At 53.9% G+C, this 16,372-nt stretch overlaps 7 protein-coding genes across 7 annotated transcripts; 2 read left to right on the top strand and 5 right to left on the bottom strand.

Annotated features, from left to right (window-relative positions):
- Window positions 1-353: 353 nt before the first annotated feature.
- On the top strand, window positions 354-899 carry M406DRAFT_252710 (uncharacterized protein; the record flags this gene model as incomplete). Its single annotated transcript, XM_040916859.1, has 1 exon — window positions 354-899. One exon carries the CDS (start codon window positions 354-356, stop codon window positions 897-899), a length of 546 nt encoding a protein of 181 aa, XP_040778468.1.
- Window positions 900-1,242: 343 nt separating this feature from the next.
- Window positions 1,243-3,564, bottom strand: M406DRAFT_288598 (uncharacterized protein; the record flags this gene model as incomplete). The annotated part of the gene is made up of 1 exon (XM_040918806.1): window positions 1,243-3,564. Exon 1 carries the CDS (start codon window positions 3,550-3,552, stop codon window positions 1,243-1,245), a length of 2,310 nt encoding a protein of 769 aa, XP_040778467.1. The 5' UTR covers window positions 3,553-3,564.
- Window positions 3,565-4,372: 808 nt separating this feature from the next.
- M406DRAFT_69646 (uncharacterized protein) lies at window positions 4,373-5,109 on the bottom strand (the record flags this gene model as incomplete). The annotated part of the gene is made up of 2 exons (XM_040925288.1): window positions 4,373-4,550; window positions 4,676-5,109. The coding sequence occupies 2 exons, from the start codon at window positions 5,107-5,109 to the stop codon at window positions 4,373-4,375; spliced, it is 612 nt and encodes a 203-aa protein (XP_040778466.1).
- An 816-nt stretch (window positions 5,110-5,925) lies between these two features.
- On the bottom strand, window positions 5,926-8,494 carry M406DRAFT_328578 (uncharacterized protein; the record flags this gene model as incomplete). The annotated part of the gene is made up of 5 exons (XM_040920342.1): window positions 5,926-6,869; window positions 6,955-7,267; window positions 7,361-7,831; window positions 8,088-8,104; window positions 8,347-8,494. The coding sequence occupies 5 exons, from the start codon at window positions 8,492-8,494 to the stop codon at window positions 5,926-5,928; spliced, it is 1,893 nt and encodes a 630-aa protein (XP_040778465.1).
- A 1,019-nt stretch (window positions 8,495-9,513) lies between these two features.
- On the top strand, window positions 9,514-11,112 carry M406DRAFT_275071 (uncharacterized protein). Its single transcript, XM_040918243.1, has 2 exons — window positions 9,514-9,814; window positions 9,925-11,112. Exons 1-2 carry the CDS (start codon window positions 9,754-9,756, stop codon window positions 10,659-10,661), a joined length of 798 nt encoding a protein of 265 aa, XP_040778464.1. The 5' UTR covers window positions 9,514-9,753; the 3' UTR covers window positions 10,662-11,112.
- A 1,140-nt stretch (window positions 11,113-12,252) lies between these two features.
- Window positions 12,253-13,397, bottom strand: M406DRAFT_69643 (uncharacterized protein; the record flags this gene model as incomplete). The annotated part of the gene is made up of 2 exons (XM_040925287.1): window positions 12,253-12,271; window positions 12,331-13,397. The coding sequence occupies 2 exons, from the start codon at window positions 13,395-13,397 to the stop codon at window positions 12,253-12,255; spliced, it is 1,086 nt and encodes a 361-aa protein (XP_040778463.1).
- Window positions 13,398-15,016: 1,619 nt separating this feature from the next.
- M406DRAFT_321595 (heme-dependent catalase) lies at window positions 15,017-16,294 on the bottom strand. Its single transcript, XM_040919529.1, has 3 exons — window positions 16,120-16,294; window positions 15,910-16,029; window positions 15,017-15,824 (listed from the first exon to the last, which is right to left on the bottom strand). Exons 1-3 carry the CDS (start codon window positions 16,214-16,216, stop codon window positions 15,112-15,114), a joined length of 930 nt encoding a protein of 309 aa, XP_040778462.1. The 5' UTR covers window positions 16,217-16,294; the 3' UTR covers window positions 15,017-15,111.
- Window positions 16,295-16,372: the final 78 nt, after the last annotated feature.

Raw genomic sequence — 16,372 nt, 5'->3', positions numbered from 1 at the left:
TTTTTCTCTCTCTCTCTTATTTTTGGAGGGAAAAGAAGAAAGATATTGTTTACTGTACCGTACTCATTGCAGATGAGGCTCTGTGTTGAGTCGTGGTGGTGGCGTATGGGTGCGCCTCACAGGCGGCTGAGTGGGAAATGCCCCTCATCTTGACGTGGATACAAACAATACTGTATTTTATACACTTCTAGTCTGGAGGCAACTCAATCTCTAAGTATACAGGCCTGAGCAGTTAATACCATCGTGATTTTTACCACCACCACCACCACCACCACCACCACTACCACCTCGTAAGCATTTCATTCACGATCAAATCAATATAGAGAGAGAGAGAGAGAGAGAGAGAATCGACGATGGCCTCCTCCCCAGTCCCCTCCTCCCCCAAGATCCAAATCATCACCCCCAACACACCCTCCCAAACACCCCTCCACCCAACAACCATCTTCCTCGCAGGCCCCACCGAGTTTCCCTGGCGCCAAGACTTTCTCGCCCACCTCAAGTCCCGCCTCCTCGACCACGACGACCTCCCTCCCGACCCCATCACCATCTACAACCCCTTCCAGGAGAAGTGGGACAAGACCTGGAAGGAGGACTACCACCACGACGACCGTTTTCGCGCCCAGACCGACTGGGAGATGGACCGCATCGACTCCTCGTCCCATGTCGTGGTGTTCTTTGTCGCAGAGAGCAAGGCCCCCGTGAGCCTGCTCGAGCTGGGGCTGTGCGTGCGCTCCGGGAGGGCGGTGGTCGGGTGCGAGGGCGGGTTCTGGAAGAGGGGGAATGTGCAGGCTGCGTGTCAGAGGTTGGACGTGCCGCTGGAGGACACACTGGAGGGTTTAGTAGGTCGTGTGGTGGAAATATTAAAGAAGAAGAAGAAGAAGAAGAAGGAGAAGAACTAGGATGATGAGATTGACGATGATGATGATGCTGGCCTTGACGACCTACGGCTCGTTTTTTGCCTTCGTTTGTCGTCTATTACTTTGCTGTTCACTTGATAATGATACCACATCTACTACCCATCGAAAGAGAAACTCAAGACCAAGATAACGGATGCAAACAGTGTTTCCAAGTTACATGAAATGTTTGATTTTTTGCCCCTTCCCCATTGTTAGGCAGATGGCGCTGTCCTGATGGAATTACATCTCTAGGCTCTATCATAAGTTTACATATCATCGTTGCGAGGTGTTGTTGTTGTTGTGGTTGTTGTGGGGGAGGGGACATCTTCCTCGGCTTTTGCATAACCTAGCTGAAGCCATCATCAACCACAGCTGCGGTCTTCTCATCTCCCTGACCATCCACTGTTGGCTTGAGCGGTGCGGTCTCCAGAATCCCGCCTGGTCCCCCGGGCGGGTTGACCAGGCTCATCCGTCTAGACATGCGCTTGTTGGCCCTGTGGAGCGCCTCGGGCTCCGCCTGCTCCAAGACTTCGATCTCCTCGGCTCCGTCCTCGGCGAGGGCAGTGCTATCCTGCAGGCCGTCCTGCGCCAGGCCGTCCTTGAGCTGCAGGTGCAGCCTGGCCATGTACTCGCTGGCCAGGGACCACGCACCGATGCCGACCTCGCTCGGCAGCGAGCTGTACATCTTCCTCGCCTCGTTGAGACACCTCTGCGCCTGGATGTACTTGGCCTGGTCGACCCACGCCTGCGCGCCCAGGACGCTCCAGAACGCAGACCTGCGCCGCCAGCTTCCAAAGGTCATGGACCCCACGCCCTGCTTCGTCGCACAGCAGACTGCCATGCGCTCCTTGAGAAGCGCGTCGCCGACGGGCCCCACGATGCGGCTCTCCATGATACGCACCCCCCACTTGACCGACTCGTCGACTGCCGGCCCACCACGCATGCGCAGAAGCTCGAGGCCGAGCGCCATGCACCGGAGGGTCCCGTACGGGGAGCTGCAGCGGGTGAGGTACGAGTAGGAGGCCTGCTCCAGCATGGACACGATATTGTCGAGGCGTGTCTTGGAGGACATATTTGGCGGCATGATAAGCAGCGATAACGCGGCCATCTCATTAGCGGCTGCGTGGTACTTCCAGGCCTTGTCGTTGCCAAAGTCAGACCGGATGAGCTCGTATGTCGACATGGCGAGCTTCCAGTCGCGCAGCATAAAGGCATAGTCGGCCAGCTTGCGCATGATCGCCTCGGGCGCATCGGCGGTGTAGTACCCTCCCGCGTGGAAGTTGTTTGAAGACGAGCTCCCTGTCGAGTTTCTCGACGCGCCGCCAAAGGTCGTGAACCTCTTGGACAGACTCATGAACCTCCCGCTGAAACCCTTCCGTTTGGATGCGACCTGGTCGTTCCATACAGAGATGTTGCGCTCCATTGTCGGTATTATCGACTGTGTCACCATCTCGCGGATAAAAGTCCGTATTGCTGTCGCATCTGACTCGAACATGTACCTTGTCGGATCCTCAAACTCCTCCTGGCCCTCGTGCCTCTCTATGTCGGCGAGCTCCTCCTGGGCGGTCATCCAGTCGCTCCTGGGCAGCGGTATGCTGTCGTCGTCCGTCTCGGCGCTCTGGCTGCTCCGTATCCGCAACAGGTGGCAGTGCAGCCCGAGGTGTCTCTTCATCTGGTCGAACAGCGCCATGGTCTTGGAGATGTCGCTGTTCTCCTCGTCGTGGACAAGTACGTAATAGCGCAGATACTCCGCGTCGATCCAAGGCGGCAACCTCCTGTCACCGTTCGTCGATTCGTGATAGAGCCTCCTGAACGTCTCGATGGGTGCCCGCTCGCGGGAGCTGGCAGCGATCACACACGCCACGGGGTGTGACCAGGACTCGTGCGCAGACATCGGTATGCCCGAAAGCAGTCGTCGGAGGTAGAGTGCGTAGTATGGTGATGTCACATCCATGTCCAGCCCATGTGTCGTGGGTGTACTCGGCTGTATGAGGTTGGAGAAGGACTGCTCGGCGTATTTCAGGTGTCGACTCACCACCGCCTCCACGTCCGGGATCCTCCGCCCCGAGCTGGTCTGTTCTGACGGCTGGCCGTTGGTTGTCGCCTCAAGCAGCCCCTCTGGCGGTTCGATATTGTCCCCAAACTGCGTGAACCGCACCGAGAAGTCCTCCCATGACCTACTCGCCCCGTTGCTATCTCGTATCGTCACCTTTCCCGGCACGCGCTCGCCGAACGGCCGCAGCAGCTCCCAGAGCCCTTGCTCGAAACCCTTCTCCCTGACCAGGCCGTCCGTCTCTGGCGAGGCATATATGGCGACGTGTGGCACAAAGGCCTTGAGCGCGAGGTTCAGCGGGTCGCCAGGCGTCGTAGCAGCATCGGTATCGGCAAGGGACTGTGTTACTAGCAGCGACCCTGCGCGCCCTCTCGAGAACGGCCGTGCCGGAGAGCCCCTGCCGACGGGGGACATGGACCGGGAGCCCGGTGGTGTGAGTGTCGAGGCATAGAGGCTGGCAGCTGATGGGTGGGAGCGTCGCTGGGGAAGGCTGAGTTCGGACTGGGAGAGAGACATGCTGTCGATGGTGTTCTTCCTTATGGAGGCCGCCATGGGCGGGGAGCTGATGGGTTCGCCAGAGCCGGAGTCATTGTCGACAGACATAGGCAAGGAGTGGGCTTCGAAGCAAGCGGTAGAGAGTAGAGGTATTGGGAGGTATCGTGTGGGTGTGTGTGTGTGAGAGAGAGAGAGAGAGAGAGAGAGAGGAGGGAGGGTCTACAGCTCTCTGTGTGTTGTATTGTGACAGTGTTGGGCCCACGATTGGTCGGTCGGGTTCGGAGAGGCGACGATGATCTGAGCGGGCTGACTTTCTGTCATGCAGGGGACGGATGGACCTTGTACGTGAGCGCGGGGCAGCAGAGCTTGTACTGAAGCTGACATGAGACCAGACCTTCCTCTCATGAGCACGCTCTTGTGTGCAGCAGCTGTGTTCTGGGCTGTTGCGTGGCAGCAAACAAGGTCCTGGCACTTTTCCGGATGGTCGATGGGCGGTTGGCGGTTGACGTTACAAGGTTACAGAGGGACAAGCCTGGGAACTTTTTGGGCTTGACCACAACTGGGGTAGTAGGTACCGATGTACCCCAGAGGTTTGTACCACAGGGGGGTGGCGCGCATTATTAGAACATCCCTACGACTGAAGAACATAACAAAATAGCACTGAAGAGGGGGGGGGGGGGGCGAGAACCAAATTAATTAGAAACCCCAATTAATTGATTATCTGAATCATATCCAAAGAGAGAGAAAGAGAGCTGTTTTCCTGTGATAAACACTCTTCACCTCTCTCCCATCCCGAACTCAGAAGATGACGGTTCAATTTGCCAGGGAAACATTTATAAAACTCGAACTGTACACCAGGGCCCTGACCCTCAGCATACCCTTTCTTCACTACCGCCTCGTAAGGTTTGAGAAAAGTCTTTGTGTTTTTTCACGTGTGCTCTCTCTTCAACAACTGCAGGACCTCCTCCGTACTAAGAACATCCCCAAAAGCAAACCCAAATCCACGAAGTCCCCTCTCGTGCTGTGTCTTGTTCGCAGACCCACAAGCATCACTGACAAGCACCGTTTCATACCCGCGATTAAACGCACTCCTCGCTGTAGTATCGCTACATACGTACAGACACACGCATGTAGCGTTTTTTGGTTGTTGTCAGGAGTCAACAAATATATATACAGAGACAATGATTAATTTTGGGGGGGGGGGGGGCAGAAAACGACATGCTTTGCTTACCAGCAGCAATCTGTCATGACACCACAAACAACCACCCTCTCCACCTCGGCCTCCTCCAGCACCCGCCCAAGTTCCGTGTTGATAAAAGCATCATATGTGTTCTTGTGCACGACCTGAGGCTGCCAGTCATCATTCTTTCGTCGTGTCGTCGCATCCTCGTCTTCCACGTATGCTTCCATCTCCTTCTGCAGTTCCCAGTCCTCGGATCCGTACGCGATCGAGCCGTCAGGACCCCACTTCCGAACAAGCTGGCTGGGCGAGGGCACCGTATCGAGCTCGTCTCTGCTGTGGCCATGCATGGTGAAGACGAGAGGCGCCGAGGTGGACTGGAAGAAGGAGGTGAGCTTTTGGATGTTGGGAAGAGCGGCGGTGGTCATGGGGGCGAAGAACTTTTGCATGTCGATTACGAGGAGGGCGGTCTTGGGTAGCGACATGTTGAGATGGTTCCGATGTAGACAATAAAGAATACAAAAGAAAAGAAATTGATATGTCAATAATATCAAGGTAACTTGTTGGCCTTATTTCCAAGCATTGCGGAAAAGAAGAGGCCACGACGTAAGAGAAGAATGCCCGCAGCGACATAGATGTACTTATGCCATACTCTTGTGACGTCAACCGAGGGGAATTACGTGCATGGGGGAAGAAGATACCGTACAATACGAGCGTCTTCCCAAGTTTTTGCAACTTCTCTCAGATGGTACAATGCGCTATTTGAGCCTCTTATTACCGTTTACTTGATGGTGTGCGTATTGCAAATATGGCCAGCAACGTCCTTGTCATCCTACAAGCGTCTTTTCTTTACCTTGCACACCAGAGTAGCAAAGGGAGATCGCTCTCTCAACATTAGTTCTTTTTTCCTCCTTCTCTCTTCTTTTTCCCTTCCTTATGGACGTAGTGTGTGTTCAGACTGCGGGTTTGAAAGGCTAACGAAGGACCATCGCGATTGAATCGTGATCATTGTTACTTATGAACCAAGCTTACTTCGGCGGGATCCAGCTTGAAGTATTGCGCCTCAAGGTGTTGCCATGTTCAGTGGCCGAGACATGAAGTGAGCTACAAGTAAGGATTCAGGTCAGCCTGAGATGTAAAGACACTGGAAATGAGACGCTGATATGCATTCACAAGCATGACCAAAGGTAGGAGGAGAGATCATGCTTACCAGTGCGGCAAGGCCTGTCGACTTGTCAAGGTCTAACAACACGGATGCTTTGTTCATCATGCTCTATCTCTGTATCGTTACGTGGCATCTCTCACTGGAGCACATTATTGCGTTCCAGCAGAGCATTCCAATAATCCCAGTCCACAGGCGCCCATCCGGTGACATCGACATCAGCTGTGAGATTGCTAAACATGCTGTCAAATTGCAGGTCCAGGTCCGGTATGAACGGGCCTCCCATCGCGTCGGTGCCCGTGTTTATGCCGCCTCCGAGAGAGGAGGCCAAGTTCTGATTCATGTCGTTGTATCTCGTGTCGACCTGCGTCGCGACGCCGGCGAGCTGGTGAAGAGCCGACGCATCGGGAGGGACCAAGATAGACGCCATGGATGCAGTCCTTGCTTTTCTTGATTTTCGCTCCCGTAGCTCGCTGATGATGTTCGGCACGGCGAGAGGGTCGAGGTCCTTGCGCGCGATATCCGCCTCGCGGGCCTCCCACGCGCGCAGAGTGAGAGCTCGCACGGCCGCATACAGCTCGTTCCGCCCATCCTCCAGCAGGGCAGGTCTGTACTTGTACATGTCTGACACGAGACGCCAGGCCCTCTCGGTCATGGGGCTGTCTGCGGCTTGGGTACGGGAGGCGATGAGCATGAAGACGAACGCATCGATCTGGAAGGCGACGTCGAGGTGCCACGAGAAGGTGTCGAGGGCCTTGGTGGACTTGCCCAACACGTCGTACTCGACCATCTGCACGCTGATGGCGAAGAGCATGTCCCTCTCGGCCCGAGGCATCGATTTCCCCTTGTACTGGGCCGGGTGGTGGGCCATCAGCCTCAACTTGCACACGGCCGATCGCACGCCTCCTTCGGCCATGAGGTGCAGCGGAATGGCTGAGTCCAGATATTTGAGATATGTGTCTTCCATATGGGACTCGAATTGGTCGATGAGCTGGTCTTTGGTCCGGACAGGAACGTCGGGATCATGCAGCTTTCTGGCGTGAAGCGTCATGAACTCACCAACCTCGTAACGACACAGGCAGACTGTGTGTAGAACCTGAGTCAGCAATCCAAAGAAGAAGAAGAAGAAGAAGAAAAGAAGATAACTCCTTGACGACTCAGCACTCACAAGTCATCTCTGTTGGACCTTTGTGGACCATGGGCATCTCAGCCATGTCAGGGTTGATGTCGGCATCATTGAGGTTCGCAGGCAAAGGAGAGATGCGAATTTCCTGCAGAGACGGTCTGACCCCGATCTGTGAATGACTTCGCCCGTCTATCCATACAATCTGCCGCCAGAGGCGCCTCCGCAGCTGCGAGTTATACACCGAATCGTTAGAGAGGCCATGGCCGCCCTGCCCTGCCATCCTCAGCCCCAAGCGGACGGCAATGCCGGCCAGAAGCCAGAAAGTCTGGGCATCGTAGATCTGCCGAGCGGGAAGCTGTAGAATAATGGTCAGTATGATGACCGTATGTTATGGTCGTGCGGGAACCAAACAATAGGGAGGGGCCGGGGGGTTCGAAGACGTCAGTACCAAAAAGACAACAAAGGCCTGGAGCGTGACAATGCTCCGAGATTTCATAAAAGACGCGGCCGCCAGGGCCTGTTGACAGGCAGAAAAATACCGACTAAGCAGGACTGTCTTGGGCCCGTTCAGCTGGCTGCGGCAGTCCTCCTCCTTGAGCGACATGACGGCCGCCGCATAGATGGCGAAGAGCAGGGCCACGGAGGGCTTAGGGACCGAATCGAAGTCCTTGCTGGCCTCGATGACCTGGGGCTGAACGAGGGGCGCATGGATGACTTTGGACAAGGGATTGACGTTTTGGAGGAAGGTTTGCCACAGCATGAAAGCGTGCATGGGCGGGGGGTGAAAGTCGCGGAGGTTGACTACATCACGGATGGAGGAGAAAAGTAGGGTGGAGGGGTCTAGGAGGGAGTTTGGTTCCGGGTCTGCGGCCACATCCTCTTCACTCGAGGACGACTTGTTGACTGACGGGTCTTGGAACTAGGGGGCCAGGCTTCAGTTGGCATTCTTTTCCTTTTTAAACTGATCTTGTAGAGAAGGGAGAAACACAGGTAAGTAGAGTAGGCGCGGAGCAGCAGGAGTCGAACCTCTTCAGTTAAGCCAGTCCATAAGTTCCTATAGATGATTGTCAATACATATATGCTGTGGACTGCGATGAAGGAGACCAAAATTGGAAGTACTGAGTAGGTTCCCAAGCAACGAAAGAAGGAGAAGACTTGGGAATTAGCAAACTCACTGTCCAAAGGTCGGAACCTGTGGCCTGTCAGGTCGTGGTTCTTCCTCAATCGCTATGGGTCTGGTGGTGTTCGTAGCGCCTGGGATCTTCGACGAGATGGAATCCGAACGAGGCCTCTGCTCTCTCGTCGACGACGAAGAAGAATCATTTCGCTTGCGACGCTTGTAAGGTTGTCTCACGCCCGGGACACAATCCACGCCGGCTCGAACACATCCACTGCAAGGATTTGCCCTATCACAGCGGACTTTCCGCTGCTTACAGAGAAGACAGGAGTATTCCTGCTGTTGCCCTGAGGTCCGGAATTGTGTTGTCTGGGTGGCGGCGGCAGCAGCAGCAGCAGCAGCAGCAGCAGGCGAGGATGAAGAGGCTGAGATCTGTGGCTTAGGAGAGGTCTCTGGTGCAATCATGTTTGCCCGAGAGAGGTTGTGTTGTCATCGAAGGAGAACGGAGGTGGTTTTATGAGCCGCTGTCGTTCATGGCTAAGTCTTTTTTATTTTTATTTTTTGATAATCTGACTGTTTTGTTAATGACAATACTCACATTACGTCAAGCAAAAAAGGGAAAGAGAGGTCAAGTCCTGGAATGGCCGAGGGGATAAAACAACGGCTCGTCTTCTGTTTTCTCATTCCTTCTGCAGTGCAAAATGAAGGAACCTCCTACAGCAGAGAGATAGAGTACACTACACACGTCCGGGACTTGGTTGAGAGGAGTCCGTCCGGCGCTGTCGGGCGCTACGAAGACCGCCCTCTACCTTTGGCGGTTTGGAAGGGAAAGAAGGACCCAGCTCCAACCAAAGTGCGCCAACACCGACAACCGGTGGGCCAACCGGGGCGAGGGGGGCGTCTTTCCTTCAGCTCAGTGGGACCCGACATTCCTTCTAGGACGCGCACTCACCTACCTCTTTGCGAAACTCTCTAATGCTCAACCGATCTTGGAAGGAGAGAAAACACAGGAAACAAAAACAAAAGACAACGTTGCGAGGTAGATCGCCGCAACCCCAAGCACATGAAACGCAACAAAAAAAAAAAAAAAAGGCCCGGCAGAAACGGGTGTCGGTTGCATTCTTCTCTCAGTCTTCCAGAAGCATACAAAACAGCAGAGGGTGGGGTTAGCAGCCCCCCTCCCCCCTCCACCCTCCCCTTTGGAAGGCCTAGGTACGGGTACATGCTGGGTCTTGTGAGCTGCAGCGGGTGTGTGAAGAAGGTTCAGAGGTCCGCAGGCCCGGGGGTTTACCAACGGTATTCCCCATCACGCCCAGATGTCTTTCGGACCCCGATGTGATCGGTGCATTAGTAGCCAGCCTTAAAGGCCGGCCTAAGAAGTAGAATCCCAACTGCATATACCTGAGTGTATTATCTAACCAAAGTACGTAGCACAGGTTTGTGCACAGCAGAGGAGTGAGTGCTTCGACGGCCGGTTCCCTCATCTCACCTTGTCACTGCAGCAGCTCTCAGGAATCCGGACTTTTTTTTCTCTCTTCCTTTCGGTGAGCTTCTTTTGCCTGGTCGCACCTTTTCACGCGCACACACACGCACACGCCTCTGAGCGAGTCCTGCGTCTTCCGGGGTCATCCTTCAACTACTAACTTCTTACTCCGTTTTCCTACCATCCGCTTGATCTTGAATCCGCCGCCTTCTTGTCACTTAGCTTCTGGTCTGTCTCAAGTATGAAGATCCTCTGTCTGCACGGGCAGGGCGTAAGTGGTGCCATCTTCAAATCTCAGTCGGGTTTGTCACGCCCTAACTTCTCAAGAGAATCTCTTCTTCCTTGTAAGGAGGATGTAAAGTAAATTCTCCCGTGGCTGACCCAATTCATGAATGTTCTCTGCCTTGTTCAGCCTCCTTCCGGGGCAAACTACCCTCAGACTGGGAATGGGACTTCCCTGACGCACCCTTCTCGGCCAAACCACACCCAGGCATCGACCTTCTCTTCGGCAGCCCGACCTACACCTGGTGGCTTCACAATACCATCAACGCCGTGCGCGGCGCCCACCTCTGGCTGGAGGACTACATCGATGAGCACGGCCCCTACGATGCGGTCTGCTGCTTCTCCCAGGGTTGCTCCTTGATTGGGAGCTACCTGCTGTACCACGCAAAGGAGAAGCCCGAGAAGCCACTGCCCTTCCGCTCCGCCATCTTCATCTGCGGAGGCATGCCGCTGCCCGTCCTGGAGGACCTCGGCCTCGAGGTGCCGCAGCGTGCCCACGAGCTGCACGAGAGGACATCCATCCTCATGCGGGCTAAGAGCGCTATGCTGTACGACATCGACAAGCTACCCAAGGGCCAGGGCCTATGGGACAACACGGCCGACCTCGAACACGACTTTGATGAGCTCCCCGACGAGACGGACTGCTACGGGCTCGACTTTACCAAGTTTCCCAAGGACATTAGGATCAAGATCCCGACGGCACACATCTACGGCGCAAAGGACCCGAGATGGCCGGCGGGTATCCAGCTGGCCTACTTTTGCGATAATCGGAGGATGTTTGATCACATGGGCGGCCATGACATCCCCCGAACCACAGATGTGTCGAACAAGATCGCGGAACTGGTCAAGGATGTCAATGGTCTCTGAGGGACAAAACATAGGAGACCCGATGACGAACGCAGCAGGGCAAGTCGGCTAAAATTAACCTGCTCTGCGTTATGATAGATGGCGTTGGTGGTCACAATGAAATAGATTTGTATTAAAATGCAAATCCATATTACTGCTGGCCAAGCATTCCCCAACACCATGCACCGCGTCGTCAACCCATAACTTAACACAAGCTTTTTGAAGGGCAACATGCACCTCGGCTTCAGAGTCTCTATGTACATACTTAGCTCTCATGAAATCTGCAGGAGAATGGCATCGTCATCTTTGTGTTGGATCTTGCGTGCCATGAGGCAGTTCTGAATACGCCATTCACCTGTGCACCGGATGTAACCTGGTTCATGTGAGAATATTCAGGGCGCCGGATGAGTTTCAGAAGTTTTTCTCAGCAATGAATGAGTATGGACAAATAAAAACGTCACAACCTCACACGAGCGAAATGGAGAAATGGACTAACGGATTCACGTTGGTTCGAACTCTTGATCTTGATTTGGTAGGAAAGCTCAGTATTGTTTGTCCAAGTCAAATCTCACGCCCTGCCGACTGCACCATGAGTCCAGCCCCAAGGCAGAAGTACAACTGCCCGGCCTGATCATCCTGTGTTTCCACGCAGGTAGGAGGCAGATGGAAAGAAAAAAGAGAGATAGATTTTAAAATAAAATAAAAATCAAAAGCGAAGAGCAGAACCCTCACGGACTCTGCAGTATTGGGCAGAATGATTTCTGAACAGATTAAGTATCTTGCTACTTCGCTGGTAAGTTTTGTTGTGAAAATGTTTATAAAGCAAATCAAAAAGAGCCGGTACGATGGTTTAGAGCATGGCTGACTGACTGGGGTGCGGCCCCCGCTTTGGCCACCCCTCCTTCGAAGATGTTGAGAGAAAGAGATAAGAATAAAGGACAAAGTTACTACAGTCGTGTCAAGAGCATTATATATGTGATCGTAATTTCTCATCTGTATAAAAGCATATACGCCACTATTATATGTATCACAAAAAGTAATGTTAGATACCTTAAGTACTTATGTATGCCCATGCTTCGTGACCGAGGCCAACTGCCAACAAGATTCCAATCGGCAGTCTGTGCAAGCAGGAAAAAGAGTCAAGTACGCCCGTTTTGATTTTCTAGTATAGAAGAACGTCAACGCGTACTGAATGTTCCAGAGCATCCAAAAGCGACAAACAAGAGAATCAACGCAGGAAAACGGGCCTCGGTCATAATCGGGTGGACAATTTCCCGGGGGCGAAGGGCATATTTGGAAGACTTGAGGACTTTTCGTCTCGAGGTGTAATACATGAAAGGCGAAGAGAAGCACGCTCATTATATTGCTGCTATATTCACTCACATATGTGATTATTCAGGTATGTCCATATGAAGCTCCTTCGCTGAGGATGCGAAAGTTATAGATCGCTTATACTGACAATCTCGGGGTTCTTGTCTTTGTGCGGCATAAGTCTTCATGATCGGAATTCACATTGGCTTCAATTGACTGTGTCTCATCTGTCTACTTGTAGATGTGTATAATTCGACGTTCAAGGACCAAATGGTTCGATTTTGAGCATTGACAAGACCGTTCACCGTTTCTCTTCAGACCTAGGCCATTCATACATACGCCGTCGACTCAACGCTGTTTCTTTCAGATTCACTCTTACCTCTTCGTTCTCCCTCCTCCTCCTCCTCCTCCTCCTCCACCACCACTTGACCGCTTGCTCGCCTTTCCCAAAGCCGGTCCAACAACTAGACTGCCCACCGCCGCCTCAGCCAGGTGGCGCATGGCGACGTACTTGATCCCGCCTTTCTTCTTAGGCTTGAAGACATGATCCACGACAGCGGCACCAAGCGCAGCCGAGGCGATCTTGGTCCCCTTGACGGGCCAGGGGATCGAGTCGGTGCCGACCTTGATGGCGGCGATGGTGCCGGCCTGCATAGCCACCTTGGCGGCGTCCTGCCAAGGGAAATCGTCCCAGAACCGCGATATCTCGGCGACGGATCTGGGGTCCAGCCGCTTCACCATGCTCTGGACGTGTTTGGGCATGGTCCGGATCGACTTGTCGGACAGGCCGCGCCGTGGCCGTGGGCGGCTGGCGCGGGAGCCCGTGTAGGTTGATGAGGCTGCCCTGGTAGTGCGTGGCCGGGAGGAGGAGGAGGAGGTGGTGGCGGCGTGGTTGCGGTGCTGGCGGTATGACGAGGCAGCCCTCGTTGTCTGGGGCCGGGAGTGATGGTTTGTGTGTGAAGCTGGGTTCGGCTTCGAGGATGTGGTTTTGTGTCTTCTGTGTCCGTCGTCGTCATCTGCATCGTCTTCTCGTGAGCGGTGGCGTGAAGGTGAGGGTGAGCGCCGTCGAGAGTGCCCATGCGAGCGAGTCTGGCTGTCCCCCTTCCTCCTTCTCGAGGTGCTCTGCCGCCGCTGCTCCCTGCCATCATTCTCCTCCTTGGCAGGCTCCCTCGCTGCCGCCCTGGGCGAGAAGTACGAGTCCAGAGGGTCTTCCTCGTCTGAGAGGTAATATTTATCCTTGGGGTCGTAGTCGGTATCCCATCCGCTGTCGTATTTCTTTTGGGCCTCGGGCTGATGGGTTGTTTTTATAAGGGAATCCTCCCTCTGGACGCCCGGCCGGTAGCCACGGGATAGATTCGAATGGCGACGGCGCGAGCCATCTTCACTGCTGGTAGAGGCGTCTTTGTAGTCGGCGTTCTTTGTTCTGTGTCGCCTCGATGAGGACATGACGCTATTTTATTCTCAGGATATGGGTGTCTTTCCAGAAAACAAAAGCACAAGAATGAGGTCAAAATTGAGTGAAACAATAATTGATAGGTCTCGGGATATTGTTTGATAGTGAGACTAGTCACCCACCTATACTAATTTGATGCCTAGAAGAAGCCTCTGGCTGTTCTTTTGTACAAAATTAGGGGTCGGCAAATGGATGAGGTGGGTAGCGTACGACATGGAAAGTGTGATGCAACACAACACGCATGGCCAGTGGAATGTGTCACACGCAGGTGCCAACAGGAGTCAAAGAGAACCCCATCTTGACATGGTCAGTTAGCTCGGACCGGCAGTCACCAAAGTAACCATTTTTTCTAGTAGTCTGGTCTGATATAGAGTATATAGGAGTATAGTAGCTGAAATATTGCGAGTGGTACGATGTGGTGTGGTGAGAGAAATACTCCGCGCTGCCATGCGGTTGGTTGGAAGACAAGACGCAGGGTATCCCACCCCTGACAACCCACTGATGTCATTCTGCGTTGCAGGAGTGGCGGGACCCCTAACGATAAGCCAGCCCTCTCTTCTCTTAAATTCATCCCCTGTGGACGACACTCACAAACTGCTATCCCATATTGATCGTCTATTGTGGCTTGTCTATGAGATCTGTCACTCCTGAAATTTGATGTGCAATGCAGGACTGTGCAGCTGATGGGCTCCAAATATTTGGGCTCTCATGAATACTGAACATGTCCAGCTGGAATATTTCTACACCAGAGCCATGACATCTTCTCATCAACGTGCCATGCAAATTTGCACGAGCCACATTCACTGCAGATTGACATCATCGTACCCCGCCACCATACACCATGAAGCCCCGCTTTTGGTGGGTGGACTTAAACTATGGTAATGGCTGCTGCCCCCGCCCACGTTTTCAGGGTGTGGCATCGTAAGATCCTTTTCTCAAGGGTCGCAAGAAAGGTCGTCCTCGTACATCGTACTTTTGGGAGAGGAAGGGGTCCACCGCCTTTTCGACGTCAAGCTGCATGGAACTTCTTCGATCGGAGGGTTGAAGGAGAATTCGCGATATGATCTGACAAGGACGGTTTCTCGAATTATCCATGGGCATTCATGCATGGAGCGGGCGCCGCCGCATGAGAGAGGGGGGAAACGGTCTTACTGTTTGGTGACGATGACACGATGATCATCGTTTCTCTCTCCAGGGTGTCAAGACGGTGGTAATAACAAATCTCATGGAGCTCTTCTTTTTCCTTTCTTTCTTCCCTCTTTACAAATAATGCGTTGGAATATCCCAGTTTCTGCTCTCCCTCCTGGCTTGATGACTTGTGTCATTTTCGTGTACATGTCTGGCTCGAGTGAGGCGTGGTCGGGGCCTGGTCATTGTAGATCACCCAAACAGATCAGCGTTTAAGTTCGCACACAATCCTTGAGGATCTGGCCAGCCACACTATTTTATATACTACAATATACTTAAAGTACATAGTATTTGGGCACGCCGGTGCTGGCCGGGTCTTACTTTGACAGGCCCCACCAACGGGCCGCTGCTACACGGGCTCGACCGGCCCGAAGTAACGGTGGAGAACCGGGGTCGTGGAGATATTGGGGGGGGGGGGGGAAATCAGGGTTGAAGTTGATCTAATTGTTCAGCAGTCGATAACTGCGCAACAAATAAAACAAGGGCCACGCAGCCAGAATGGCTTTGGACGACAGAAAATCAGGCAGCACGACGCTCTCGCCCGCTGATGAGATACATGGCAGCCCTGACGTCCAGCAGAGGGTCACCTGAGGGCTCGACGCCCGGGACATCTCTCGGGATCGGATCGAAGATGATCTGCTTCTGCTCCGCCGCATCATCCTCCACCAGCCCCTCCAGGTTGATCGTCCCGAGCTCTACCACCTGCCTCTCCTCTGGCCAGTGAACACAGCAGTCATCCGTCACATCCCCTTCCTCCGCCACCTGCACTGTCAGCCTGAACTTGATAGGGCCAGTCCCCAGCAGCCTGGGGACCTCGCTGAACAGGTAGTCTTCCGCCTTCGAGGCCACTTCCTCGGCGCTCAGCGTCTTGAGGCCCACTGCGGGCTCGATCCTGTAGCGCACAAACGTACCCTTCCCGCCCGCGTCGACCAGCTTGAACGCGTTGACCGAGAAGAAGCGCTGGGTCGCGAAGCTCTCCGGGAACGGCTTGGGCGCCTGCACGAAAGCCAGCGCCTTGGGGTGTGTGCCCAGGTACGACTCAATCTCGCCGTCCTTTAGCGCCCGGAAGAAGGCGAGGGCCTCGTCACCGTTGGAGCCGGGGAAGCCGTCGACGCTGTGGCCGATGATGTCCGTGTGCTTGCGCCGCGGGTGCGAGGCGAGCTGGAAGCGAAGTGCAAAGCCATTGGGCTGGGCGTTAGGCGAGGCGTCAGAGACGTCGGGCAGACCGGTCGCTGTTTTTATAGTGATTAGCTTTTGTTTGCATCCATGCTTACGATGAAGAGGAATCTACAGCCTGGGGTTGGTTCGCGCACTCACAGTTGGAGAACCGAGCGATGACTGGGGTCGAAGGCTCGTTAAAATGCTGTGCCATGGAGAGTTTGCCCGCCTCTGCCGTTGGTGTAAAGGTGCCCTTGAGAAGGATACCCTTTGCGTGGGCTACATATTTGGTACGACGTGATACCTTTAGCACATTTCTTCCCTACTATTATCATAACAAGGAATGCAATCAGTAGAGGGAATCCGAACCGGGGCGGAATCCAGGATGAGGACCAAAGATTCCGTGAAGGGTGTCAACCAGCCCTTTACTAGTCTCCACCACGTGCTCGTCTGCTGGAAGAGGCATTTTTTGAATTTCTCGCGAGTCCAAGGTCTTTTATAGGGCAAATTGGTCCTTTGCTTGAAACTGGGGGGAATGAATTCTGGAGTTCTGAAGATGGGCTCGGATGCTCTCACTCGTTCACCACCCCGCACGAGTTTATATAAGTACTTGTGGTTTTCC

This window comes from Cryphonectria parasitica (genome assembly GCF_011745365.1).
Source record: "Cryphonectria parasitica EP155 unplaced genomic scaffold M406scaffold_3, whole genome shotgun sequence".
Classification (NCBI taxonomy): Eukaryota; Fungi; Ascomycota; class Sordariomycetes; order Diaporthales; family Cryphonectriaceae; genus Cryphonectria; species Cryphonectria parasitica.
This window is presented reverse-complemented; position numbering and strand designations above follow the sequence as displayed.

Excerpts from the sequence above, each read along its gene's own strand:
- M406DRAFT_275071 (XM_040918243.1), top strand. The coding sequence starts at position 9,754 with ATGAAGATCCTCTGTCTGCACGGGCAGGGCGTAAGTGGTGCCATCTTC. Across the intron at positions 9,815-9,924 it reads CATCTTCAAATCTCAGTCGG|CCTCCTTCCGGGGCAAACTA; the intron begins GTTTGTCACGCC and ends TGCCTTGTTCAG.
- M406DRAFT_321595 (XM_040919529.1), bottom strand. The coding sequence starts at position 16,216 with ATGCCTCTTCCAGCAGACGAGCACGTGGTGGAGACTAGTAAAGGGCTG. Across the intron at positions 16,030-16,119 it reads TCATCCTGGATTCCGCCCCG|CCCACGCAAAGGGTATCCTT; the intron begins GTTCGGATTCCC and ends CCAAATATGTAG. Across the intron at positions 15,825-15,909 it reads CATCGCTCGGTTCTCCAACT|CGACCGGTCTGCCCGACGTC; the intron begins GTGAGTGCGCGA and ends CTATAAAAACAG.